The sequence below is a fragment of the Crocodylus siamensis genome, chromosome 3 (genome assembly GCF_052110815.1).
Source record: "Crocodylus siamensis isolate JL-2025a chromosome 3, ASM5211081v1, whole genome shotgun sequence".
NCBI classification, from domain to species: domain Eukaryota; kingdom Metazoa; phylum Chordata; order Crocodylia; family Crocodylidae; genus Crocodylus; species Crocodylus siamensis.
In genome coordinates, this window is record NC_143397.1 from 12,103,586 (window position 1) to 12,116,259 (window position 12,674).

The 12,674-nt window shown below is 48.5% G+C and overlaps 1 protein-coding gene across 6 annotated transcripts in view; it reads right to left on the reverse strand.

The window, feature by feature from the left end:
• PIAS2 (protein inhibitor of activated STAT 2) overlaps nucleotides 1–5,607 on the reverse strand; it is a 42,034-nt gene extending 36,427 nt beyond the window's left edge. For 3 of the 6 annotated variants that reach the window (XR_016441165.1, XR_016441164.1, XM_090037746.1), the window contains exon 1: nucleotides 5,347–5,605. Coding sequence is in view for 4 of the 6 variants with exons in the window: in XM_090037746.1 (XP_089893872.1) it covers nucleotides 5,347–5,370 (24 nt within the window). In the remaining 2 variants the exon portion in view is untranslated. Of the gene's footprint in view, nucleotides 1–5,346 lie in introns of all 6 variants that reach the window. The other 3 variants (XM_090037745.1, XM_090037744.1, XM_090037748.1) reach the window with 2 other exon arrangements.
• Between the last annotated feature and the right edge of the window lie 7,067 nt (nucleotides 5,608–12,674).

A 12,674-nucleotide genomic window follows, 5' to 3' on the forward strand; every position in this document is an offset into this window, starting at 1 on the left:
CTCCCTGGGCAATGACAGATTATTTTCCTCAAGCATCTCATCAAAACTGACAAACCCAGGAAAGAGAACCTTGTTTCAGGTCCCAGCCTCTTGCTCGTCGGTACATGCCTGTAATAAAAACTATTTGAGCAAAACTGAAAGCCAGTTATGTGCACTGAACTGGAAATGCAACTGATACCGTCACATCACCTGAGTCTCCAGCCCTAGCAACAAAGAAGAAAGGAACAAAGCAATTTGTATTCAAGGATAAAGTGCATAAACTCAATATTGGGGTTTTGTTCATTTTTTTTTTTATTTTTACACACAGCTGCACATACCCAAACATGAGGTACTAGACAACGTAATATTAAGCACACAATATTAGACGCACAAGCCAGTCTGAAAATTTGGCTCCTGGGTAACCAACTGGTGAACAAGCAGAGCATCTCCATGTTATTACACCAGCTACTTCACACACTAACTTTCCACATTCTCTTCTCCCAATCACAACTACACCTTCCCTTAAACTACAGTTTGTGAATTACCTGAAATTTTCTTAGACATCTAGAAAAAGTTCCAAGGATTCCAACAGGGGTTATGCATGTAAGAATTAAGGCCCAAGCTGGGGTATATGGCAGTCTGTAACAATTTATTAGTTATTTTATAAAATATAATGAAGGAAATGTTCCCTGCAGTGTAAAAAAACCACCTCTATCACAGTTACAGATATTTGGTTCATGTCCAGTCTTGACTGCATTCCACTGCTTAAAATGTATCCCCAGAACCACACGTGGAGTTTGAGCAAGCCATTGTGATCCCAAACTCCTTGACAGATGTAACATATACATGAATGATATAACCTAAAATAGGGTAAGGTGAAGTTTATTAACATGCATTTTGTTGCACAAGAAGTAGATGAAGGGCAATGAAAGAAGTTTTCTCCCTTGACCAGCAATACAGAACTCAAGCTTTAAAAAGCGTTTTAATTATACTCGATGACATTTAACTGTGTAAGGGCAACTGGTTTTAAACCTGTACTTGAAAACACAGCAGATATTATAGAGTTTGGCAATGGCATCATGTATTGTAAAACTACAGGGAATTTCTCTGTACAGTCACACTTCCTATATTCATGTTTTGCTCTAGTTCCTAACATTAAGCACACAGTCTGTATGTTGAACAGGCAAGGATTTCTTTGTGATACAATTGGTCCAGTAAATGGTATAGCTGGGAGAGAAGAAGTCGGACAAGCTTCAGGTCTCAAAGGGAAACAGACACCGACATGTTGAACACACTGTAAACATACTATACAAGTTGCAACACACATACAGGCAGGAAGCATTCTTCTCATTTTACACATATGGAAACATGGAAATGAAAAAAGCAAAGCAAAGTCTGTGGCTACATATGGATTCTGCTGCAAATTTAAACATTTGACCACAAGTTGAGAGGCTGATACTCCCAAAATTATGGTCACTCCTTTGGACCATGCAGTCACTTGAGCATGATGCTATAATTTTCCTGTTCTGCTCGGCAGCTGGATGCATGTCAGCAAGAGTTAGCTTGCCAAAAATGCAGATGTATTCATTAAAACGAAATGGTACTTTTCATTGCTTATACGCTCAAACAAAACCTGATATGAATTTTAACTTATTTTTAAGTACAGGAAACGTGCACCCACTTGAATCTTTTTGTCAGTACTTTCCTCTTTCCTTCCAAACAGCCATGAGAGAGATCTCCAATGTCATACCCAACTTGTTTCCCATTATAAAAAGAAATGGCCATGTATACTTTTATTTGCCAAAAATATCCCTAGTTTCCATGTAATGAAAGTGTTATTCATTACTTCAAAACACAACTGATTAGACATAGCTTACTACACTATGTGCCAGACTGCTTAAGCCCCTCTTTGCATATTTTACATTATCAGGCCTGCAAACTGGACCCAAGGCTCTTAAGACCTTTAAATGAAAGGCAAGTCTGAAAAGTTGCATGTCTAAAATAAAATAAAAAGTTAGGCAGCATTCACTGTACTCTTTTTAATCAGCCTAAATATGAAGACAACAGGCTGCTAAAAATATGGAAACACAATGATGCAATACATCCAAATGATCAGAATTTCTCATCTTTCCAGAACTTCAAGGTCTGTAGGAGATAACTTTTTTTTTTGGCTGTAACTCTTCTTACTGTTCCTGTCTAGAGAAATATTCGCAGCTTTGGTGCATTTATACGGGTAAAGAGAACTGAATTTCAGACGCTGACTAGAAAACCTGAACGTAACCCTCCGTATCTTGTGAAAAAAGACATAAGGATTCCTACAGATCTCTTGGTTTTCCTTTACCAAAAAAAAAGGAAGATTTTCTTTCCCAGCTACTGTCTCTCTATTCATGGCTCTCTCACAGCTATTTAACTAAACCTGCCTTCAGTCAGGGCGGTGCGTACATTTTATATTTTAAACATCTGACCAAAGGCAGGTCAGGTTGAAAGAGCATTTATTTATTAATTAATTAATAAATAAATAAATAAATAAATAAATAAATGGTCTTTCAACCCAACCTGCCTTCAGTAGGATGTTTAAAATATAAAATGTACACACACAACTAAATGCTCTTTCAGTAAATACATATAAATGTTCTTTCAGCCCAAAGAGGAGCATGCTTCCTCCTCCAAACACCCACCTACCCCCCCTCTGGTTTACTAGGAATCATTTTCTCATCAACTCTTATCGCCTCCCATCATGAAAAAAGGAAGTAACCTTTAATTTACAATTAATGTAATCCCACCCTTGGTCTCTACTGGATTATTTCTGCACCCAATTACAAATAATACAAAACTGAGTTGGATCACACAGCCCTCAGATAAACACATAAAATAGTGCTTTTAACAAATTAAATGATGTCCCTAAAACAAAGAGTTTCCAGTTCAACTATTTATCCATACTTTTCTATGGTATTAACATGCTTTCTACACATCTTTCTGCCACTTGGTGAGCTACAAGGAGACACAAAATAAAGGAAGACAGCAGCACAGCCAGATAGATTGCAGAAGGAAACTTAAGTAAATCCTCCCCATCTGTACATATATGGGGAAAGGAAAAAATTCCCCACCAGATAGGACTGAGGCGGGGAAAAATCAAATGTTAAAGCCTACTGTCTGGTAAAGAAACTAAGGAATGTCTATCTCAATACCAGACATTTTATTTATTTCCTTTCCACCAAGATCGTAATGGAAGAGTAGTTTGGAAAGGAACTTAACTACCTTGTACTGGCTTTTTTTTTTTTTTTTTTTTTAAAGCAATGCCTATTTTACCATACCATCGTTTCTGTTATGACTGGCTGATGTCTGCAAACCAAAGGATGGAGGCTGCTAGTTGAGACAATCCATACTGACCAGCGGTGCTTAACCTTTTGTTGTTACAGGCTGGGTAAGTGGTCCACAGGCTAGTTTAGGACCCACACTACCATCTGAATTGAGGCCTTGCACTGCTACCAACTGGCCCCTGGCTGCCTGGATCAGGCCCAGGCTACCTCCGCACTCTGATCTACCATGCAATCTGGCCAACGGAGCTCCCACAGGGCCAGAAATTTGGCAGCAAGGAAGCAACAATTGCTGCTGCTGCTGCTTCCCCACTGCCAGATTTTCAGACCCATGGGGAGCCTGTGGGCTGGGGGGTGTTGAGCCCCCTGGTACAGATCATAACTTTACTTCTGCAGATTTTCATAGCCCTAGAAAAATCAGACTAGAAAAGCACCAGCTCAAAAATGAAATAAAAAAAAAATTGTGGGTGATGGGTCAAAGTGGGTTCAGGCTTTAGGAGCCTTTGGCTTCATCTGTGCTCAAGTTTTAGCTATGTCTCATTTTATATATCACTGCATACACCAGCACCGTGTGTGTCCATGTACACACACTCACTCTCTCTATGTATATACAGGGGTGTAGGTTGTAGCCGTGTTGATCTAAGGACATAAGCAGACAAGGTTCTCTGGGTGAATCCGGTATCTTTTATTAGACCAAAAGTTGGTCTAATAAAAGATATCAGATTCACGCAAAGAACCTTGCCTGCCTATGTACACACACACACACCCACCAGCAGCATGTATGAAGTGATACAACTGCACAGCTAACTGCAATATAAACAGCATTTCCATTAGGTGCTTGCAGTAATGCCAACCCAGACAAACCCACTATAACCTTGGGAGTGCAGGGCTGGAGCTCCCAATGCCACACACAACAAAGAGAACAGAGACATTTAATAACACACACAAACCCAACAACTCACTCAATACCGACTTATTGTCACCCATGAATACCAAACTCGGCTCTTTCCCTAGGCTGCACCTCTGCTAGCGTCCCTCCCCCCAGCCCCGAAAGCGTTCCCCAACAAAATGCTCCAGTCGAACTCCTGATGGCAGTGGAGGGAGCAGGAGCACAGACACTGCTCTGCAAACTGCCTTCCTATCCTCTGCGCAGAACAAAGCCTACAGCAAAGAGAGACCTCAAACCCTGGACCTGTAAGGTCGTTTCCACTGAAGTCACGGGGATTCCCCCCCCCACAGCAGCTTTGCAGGGCCTGCTGCTCAGAGAGCATCCTCCCATGTGAGAGATGCTTGCAGAGGCTTCCGGGGGGGGGGAAAAAAAAATTGGAAAGGAGAGGGGTAGCCAGGTCTTCCCGAATTTGGGCTTTAAGTAACCCAGAAGGGCCAGAGAGAAGACATGGACATGCTCCAGCCCAAAAGCATTCGCGGCGACCATGCAGATGCCAACCGGTCAGCGAGAGGTCAGGCGCGAAAAGACGAGTCCAGCCTCGCCGCACGTCTGCGCGCAGGAAACGAGCGGGTGAACCTCGGTGACCAAACATGACTCTGGTTCACAGCGGATTGAAAGGAAAAAATAAGTGAGGGCACCCCCCAAATCCTGCAGTACGGGATCAGGGAAACACTTCTCTGGGGAAAAAAGGGCTGGGGGAGAGGTGTCGCCTGAGGGGAGCTTTGTTTCCCCAGGCCCGGGGCAGGGCAGGCATCGCCGGGAGGGAGGGGTTTAAAATGTCGGGGAATGGAGGGGGGAAATAAATAAAAAGGCAGATTCCGGGCTGAAAAGGGATCCGGGCTCGGGAAGCGGAGGGGCAGGGGCACGAGCAGGGGCAGCACAAAGGCGCAGGCACGCGCACAACGGAGGTGGGGGCCGCAGCAGGCGCGAGCAGCCGGCCCCACGGGACCCGCTCCCCGGCCCCGGCCCCGCCAGCCTGCCTGCGGGACCCCCCGGCCGCCGAGGGCAAGGGCGAGGGGTCGCGTCCTCCCCGCCCGCCTGCCGGCCCGGCCGGGCCGCGGGCCGCAGGGGCTGGGGAGGGGGAAGGAGCGGGGGCCTCACCCGCAGCTCCTCGAAATCCGCCATTTTCTACCCGCCGCCGCCGCCGCCGCTGCCGGGCTCCGCCGCCGCCGCCACCACCATCCTGCACCGCCGCCGCCGCGGCCCCGGCACGTGACGGGGGAGCCCGGCGGGTGGGGGCGAGGGAGGGCGGCACAGAGACCCGCCCCGGCATCGCCCCGCCCCCGCGCAGCCAGCCTGCCCCGTGGGGCACGGGCGCGCTGCGGCCTTCGCCGCGCCACCGGACGTGCCCGCACGACTGCGGCCTTCCCCCCTCCCCCGCACCGATCTCAAAACACTGAATGCATGCCTCACAGTGCTTACCTCCTTGCAGAGGGGCTGGGCAGTCAGGTGCGGGATCCTTCAGCCAGAGCCTGGGTTCATCTCCTCACCTGGCTGCCCCCTTCCAAGGATCTGGCAGCACCCCAGGGTGCTCTGGCTGGCAGATGGGCTGAGAAGTGCTGCGCTAATCAACACTGGACTTCGACTCCTGGCAGCCCAGGCAAACTTACAGGGAAGTTTGGTAATCCTACAGCCCCAGGCAGACTTTCAGTATTGGGTCCCCCTTCACCAGAGATGATAATGAATAATAAGACAATGGAAAAACAATTACAACTTTCGGGCCCCCTTTCTGTTTGGGCCCCCGGCAGCCACCTGGTTTGCCCGTGTCTGGCGCTGGAACCAACCTATTCTTGAGCCTGGGCGACTGCTCCGATTACCGGGTGACAGGTCGGGGGGCAGGGGGTGATACTGTCATTTAAAAAAGGAAGCTGTGACCACTTGTGCATGTTATATGGCGCCTGATCTGTCAGGCCCGCTCCAAAGGACCAAAATGGAGTCCTTAAGAAAACTTAGGTGGGGGATTACAGTGCCTGCACCCCAACCTGATTTAGGTTGGAGACAGCTGTTAAACTTCCCTCAGCCCTGAGGTCTTTGTAGGACTGCATAAAAGCAGAACCGTAACAAAGACGAGGGCTGCTAACCCTCCAAGATTGCCCTGGAATCTCCAGGAATTGGATATAACTCTCCAGGAGACTGCTGGGAGTCACCCAGGAAATAAGTGATAGGACATTCATTAAAATAAATATTAAATGTTGAACCTGATTTATACAATAGCCCAGTGGGTTTCTAAAGTGTAATAGTAACGTGCATTTGCCTTCCTGACAAAGTCTACACACCGTAATCCGTAACATGTATGCAAGCAGGCACGTTTGTGTCATCTCTTTAGTTGACTAACTACACTGTGTAGTGTATTCATGTCGTTAGGTCGTGTGATGAAACCTCCTGGAATAGATTCAAACAGTTGGCAATCCTATCAAAGACCAAGGCACCTACAGAATGCAAGTGTTTCTGGGTTTAGGTAGAAACAGAGTAGAGGTTTCCAGGATAGTAACTGTAGTCTTAAATGCAATTCAGGTGCTCATGTTCAACTGTAAGTAGAAATGTTATTTTCAGGATCTGGACCTACATAACTGCCCACAGTCTCAGGAAGGCAGTCCCAGAGCTGGCGTTAAACAGGGGAAAAAAGACATTATTTCATATAGCACTGTCTTTCAACTGATGCATAGCTGTTTTTCAACCAAGTGATAATATTTCATTAATGTGAAAAGATAAAATAGCAAACGCATCCCCGCTTCCATGGTTGGAGTACAATATTTAAAAGCTGGACTTCTCAAACAATGCTATAGCAATATTGGTTTTATCCATTTCCTCAACCATGACCGGCACATCACGACAAGAGACATGCTCGGATGAGATGGGCTCCACCTTTCCCCTAAAGGTAAGCGTGTGTTTTCTTCTAGTTTGGCAGACCTTCTCCGGTGGGCTTTAAATTAGGCTCATTGGGGGAAGGGGAAGGCGAGGGTGGAGGAATCATCGGACTGCCAGACCGAGCAACACCCATGAGTACAGCCCAGCCTAGACCGATGAAGGAAACATATACACAGGTAAGCAACAGGGTTCAGAGTAATGCTGAAAGTAGGGGGCCAGTACACACATCCACAGGAGGCCTCAAGTGCCTCTACACAAACGTTCATAGTTTGGGAAACAAGCAGGAGGAACTCACCCTCCTGCTAGCTGACACCAACCCGGACATAGTGGGGATACCTGAAATGTGGTGAGACCCAACACATGATTGGGCAGTGACTGTCAAGGGCTATAGGCTGTACAGGAGGGACAAGATAGGAAGGAAAGGTGGGGGCATGGCACTCTACATTAAGGAGGAATACCCATCCTCCTCAATTAGCAAAGAGTCAGAGGAAGGGCACTCTGAAGTGCTTTGGGTTAGAGTACAAGGCAGTCGAGGGGAAAGAGACTTAACGGTGGGAGTCTACTACAGACCTCCCAACCAGGGAGAAGAGCTTGACCAGGAATTCATGGGTCAGCTCACAGAGGTAGTGAAGGCTAAGGATGTGGTAGTCATGGGGGACCTGAACTTCCCGGACATCTACTGGGAAGAGCAGTCAGCCAGGTCTGACCACTCACGTAGGTTCTTGGCCAGAGTGCAGGACCTCCATCTAACCCAGGAGGTGCACAGCCCCACCAGGGGGGATGCCTTGTTGGACCTAGTGCTGGCCACGGGTGATGACCTGGTGAGGGGGCTGCGGGTGCTTGACCAGCTGGGCGACAGCGATCATCGCCTGCTGGAATTCACCATCCAGCACAAGGTGGCAAAGGCATGCAGCAAGGCAGCAGCCCTAGATTTCAGGAAGGCGGACTTCAATGAGCTAAGGAGGATCGTCGGGGAAGCACTGAGGTCCCAGAGGGGAGGGAGCCAGGTGTCCAAGGAGAGTGGTCGCTCCTTAAGGAGACAATCCTCCAAGCTCAAAGGAAGGTAATCCCAACACAGATCAAAGGGAGCAGGAGGGCACACAAGCCTCCATGGCTCACCAAAAGTATCCGGGAATGTTTCTTAGCTGAAAGGGAGGTGTGCACCCAAAGGAAAGGAGGGGCCATCACCAGGGAGGATTATACCTCAGTTGCTTGGGGATGTAGGGGGGCGGTCAGGAGGGCCAAGGCAGAGATGGAACTGAGATTAGCTTCCCAGATCAAGGACAAGAAGAAGTCCTTTTTTTAAATACATAGGGGGCAAAAAGAAGGTTCCAGGTAATGTGGGGCCCCTGCAGGACATGTTAGGAAATTTGGTCGTCACACCAGGCGACAAAGCCAACATGCTTAACGATTTCTTTGCCTCCATTTTCCCAACCAGGGACCAGAACAGCCACCCCCCGCCCCCCCGCTGGCCCTCCCTCAGGCCCCAGGGGAGGCACACCTGGGCCAAGGGTTAGTGAAAAATTAGGGAACTTCTGGAGGGACTGGACGTATTCAAGTCAGTCGGCCCGGACAATCTCCACCCTAGAGTACTAAGGGAATTAGCTGAGGTCATTGCAGGACCCCTGGCATGGCTGTACGAGCACTCATGGTGCTCTGGAGTGGTGCCAGAGGACTGGAAGAGGGCCAGCGTGGTTCCCCATCTTCAAAAAGGAGAAGAAGGAGGATCCGGGAAACTGTAGGCCAGTTAGTCTTACCTCGATCCTGGGCAAGCTTTTTGAGAAAATTATTCTGGCGCATATCCAGAAGGGCCCAGCAGGGGAGATCATGCTTAGGGGCAACCAACACGGGTTCATTAGAGGAGGTCCTGTCAGACCAACCTGGTGGCCTTCCACGACCAGGTCACCAAATCATTAGATGCAGGGGTAGCAGTGGACATAGTCTTCCTGGACTTTTGGAAGGCCTTCGATACTGTCTCTCACCCTGTTCTCATTAAGAAACTGGGGGACTGTGGTGTCGACACCCACACAGTCAATTGGGTCGCCAACTGGCTGGAGGGCCACACCCAGAGAGTGGTGGTGATTGGGTCATTTTCAACCTGGAGGGATGTGGGCAGTGGGGTCCCCCAAGGCTCGGTCCTCAGGCCCGCACTGTTCGACATCTTCAGCAGTGACTTGGACGAGGGGGTAAAAAGCACCCTGTTCAAATTTGCTGATGACACTAAGATGTGGGGGGATGTGGGCACACTAGAAGGGAGGAACAGGCTACAATTGGACCTAGACAGGTTACAAGGGTGGGCGGATGAGAATAGGATGGGTTTCAACACAGACAAGTGCAAGGTGATGCACCTGGGGAGGAACAACCGGCACCATACCTACAGGTTAGGGAACTCCCCTCTTGTCAGCATGGAGGCGGAAAAGGATCTTGGGGTCATCACTGACTCCAAGATGAACATGGGCCGGCAGTGTGGGGAGGCAGTCAGGAAGGCCAGCCGCACCTTGTCATGCATCCACAGATGCATCTCGAGCAGGTCCAAAGAGGTGATCCTCCCCCTCTATGTGGCACTGGTCAGGCCGCAGTGGGAGTACTGCGTCCAGTTCTGGGCGCCACACTTCAGGAGGGATGTGGACAGCATGGAGAGGGTCCAGAGGAAGCCACTCGCATGATCGGGGGGCAGCAGGGCAGGCCCTATGAGGAGAGGCTACGGGACCTGAACCTGTTCAGCCTCCACAAGAGAAGGCTGGGGGGGATCTAGTGGCTCGTTACAAACTAGTCAGGGGGGATCAGCAGGCATTGGGGGAGTCCCTGTCCCCCGAGCACCACCAGGAGTGACCAGGAATAACAGTGACAAGCTGGCAGGGGATAGATTTAGGCTAGACATCAGGAGGCGCTACTTCACAGTCAGAGCGGCTAGGGTCTGGAACCAACTTCCAAGAGAAGTGGTGCTGGCTCCTACCCTGGGGGTTTTTAAGAGGAGGCTAGAGGTACACCTTGCTGGGGTCATTTGACCCCAGTAATCTTTCCTGCCACGGCAGGGGGTCGGACTAAGTGATCTACTCAGGTTCCTCCGACCCTAGAAACTATGAAACATTTAAATCAGGTACATTTTCACTGCAGAACAAATAATGATAGTGCAGCACATTTTATTAATAATAAAAAAAAAAAGAAGCAAAAATGTCACTGGAGGTAAACTTTAAAGCTAGATAATGGGTTTAATGCTGCAAGGGAAATGCTGAGACATTTACAGGAAAAAAACAAACAAACGTTGAGGTGCAGATGAGAAGTGTATTTTCAAAAGCAGCCAGAGGTAATTACCTAGTCACAATATTCACTTTCATTGCCAATAGTGCTGTTAAACCAAACAACCAATTTATTAAAATAGGAAGCAAAGACAGATCCCACAAACTGGGAAACAGCTAATCCAGCTCAAGGCTGACCGTGAAAAAAAAATATAGAAGGGTGTTGGGGGGGGAGATGCATCTCATCACAGATAATTCTGAAATAGCAAGCATGATTTCCGACAGGCAGCAAGGAGGCACTCTTTTCAGTTGTACCCCCTCACTTGAGGGCAAGGCCCAACATCCCTGTATACATTTACAGCCACAATAGCAGCCCTAGAGAATCACTGCCACAAACCCATCTACAGAAATACCAACCAGGCCCCAAGTTTCTGCCCGCTATCCTGCTGTTTCTCCCAAGGAACGGATCAAGGTCTGCCCAGGATAATGCCTTATCCTTACAAGCCTCGGTTCTACTGTCTTTATAAGAGACTGCAGAGCTGCAGTAGAGGAATATTTACCCCCTGGGTTTGAAAGAATTTTAGGTTTCCTCCCCACGCCATTGGAAGGGGCTAGCTTGGACCATCACTGCCCTTAGACCATGCTTTGCCACAGGCAATTGGTGGTGACAAAGTAGCAAAAGGATTTGCGCTCAGGAGAAAAAGAGAAATGACCATACAATATGAAGGCAAAGCACACAAAACCAGGTAAAATGCGCAGCCTTCCAGTCCCTGATTGCTGGAACCCAAACCCTAGACAGGCCTGGAATGATCCAAAAACCACTACCAGCTCCCATAAAGCTACCAAAATACCTTCAAGCCAGTGCTTCTCTACTTCTGATACACGCTGAGCCTTATTCAGAGTTCACCAGAAATTTTCTCCTTCCTGGAACACATGGAGTTCCCCTACCTAAGGGGCCCCAGATGCCCTCATTAAGGTGGAGCCATCTGATTTTGCCCATTACAGGGAGACGAAGCCCAAGGGCCCATTCCAACAATAACTTTTTCTGCCTAGTTTTGAGAAAAGTGGCATTGGGTGTGGCAATTGTTCTTGTTCTAGGTCACCGAGCCCACTGATCCTTATGAGTTTCACCTTCCCTCTGTTCCTTTGACATAGAAATAGTTCTTAACTAAGGCCTGGTTATGATTTTGGATTAAGCCGTCACAGACAGCATAACAAAATCTGTACCTTGATAAAGATTACATCAATTAATGCCGCTTAACATTAGGTTTTGAACAAGACCCAACAGAAATCTTTCCCAAATCAATCTTGGGAAAGAGGACTCTGTGGGAGACTCTCTAAGCCGCTATCATATATGAGAGACAGACAGACAGAGACTTTGCTTGCTAAGACACAGCCTTAAGGTCCGATTGTTTGTTTTTTCCCCCTTCCATTTCTCAACCCTCCCATCTCATTTCTGTCTCCCTCCCTAGCCCTTCTCATTCCCACTCAAATGGCAAATGAGAAGGCATGCAAAGTCTTCCCCAGGTCCTGTTCTGCTACTCTCCTCCTTTCACAAATTTTTTCTCTCTCCCCCCCATCCTGGAGTCCTCCTTTTCCTTGTCTTCATTTTTCCCCTCCACAGACCCGCACCTGCTTCTTCTCAAGATTCTAGTCCCCTCTGTCGCCCCGAGGCAGAGAATCACATACCTTTTGGTCCACAGGCAAGTTATCCAGCCATGCAGAACAATCTACCAGGACATCAGCCCCTTCCTGACCCATCACTCCAGGCCAGCCTTACAGGTAGACAAGCATGGCTGGAGGGGTGCGCATACACACACAAGTGAGCAGCCCATGTTCAGAGCAGTGCTCTCCCCCTACACTACCCTACCCTACCCAATGCCTGTTCCAGGCAGGAGGAGTCCTGCCCTGCCCAGCCCAGCCTACCACCTGTCTTCAGTCACTGCTTAGAAGGAGCCAAGCTAGGCATGTGCCAGCAGGATGGCATCTGCTCCAGTCTGCCTGCTTTGCTCCCACGTGGTAGCTGTGGTGCTTGCCTGATGCACCATACCACACTGCCTCCCTGCCAGACTGCACCCCACGCTGCTGTCCCTGCCTGCAGCAGCACCACTGACTAGGGGGCAGAAGTGGGGGAAATACAAGCTTGCCTAGAGCACCATATTCCCCAAGGCTAGCTCTGTATCACTCCCACGCTCCAGAATTTTAAATATGCTCACCTCATATGTTGGGTTTTTTGGCAGCTTCTTCCATTTCTTCTTGTAGATTCTCTTCCTCCTGTAGGTTTTGTTTGCAGCCCCAAGAACATCTCTTACATGGTTGACC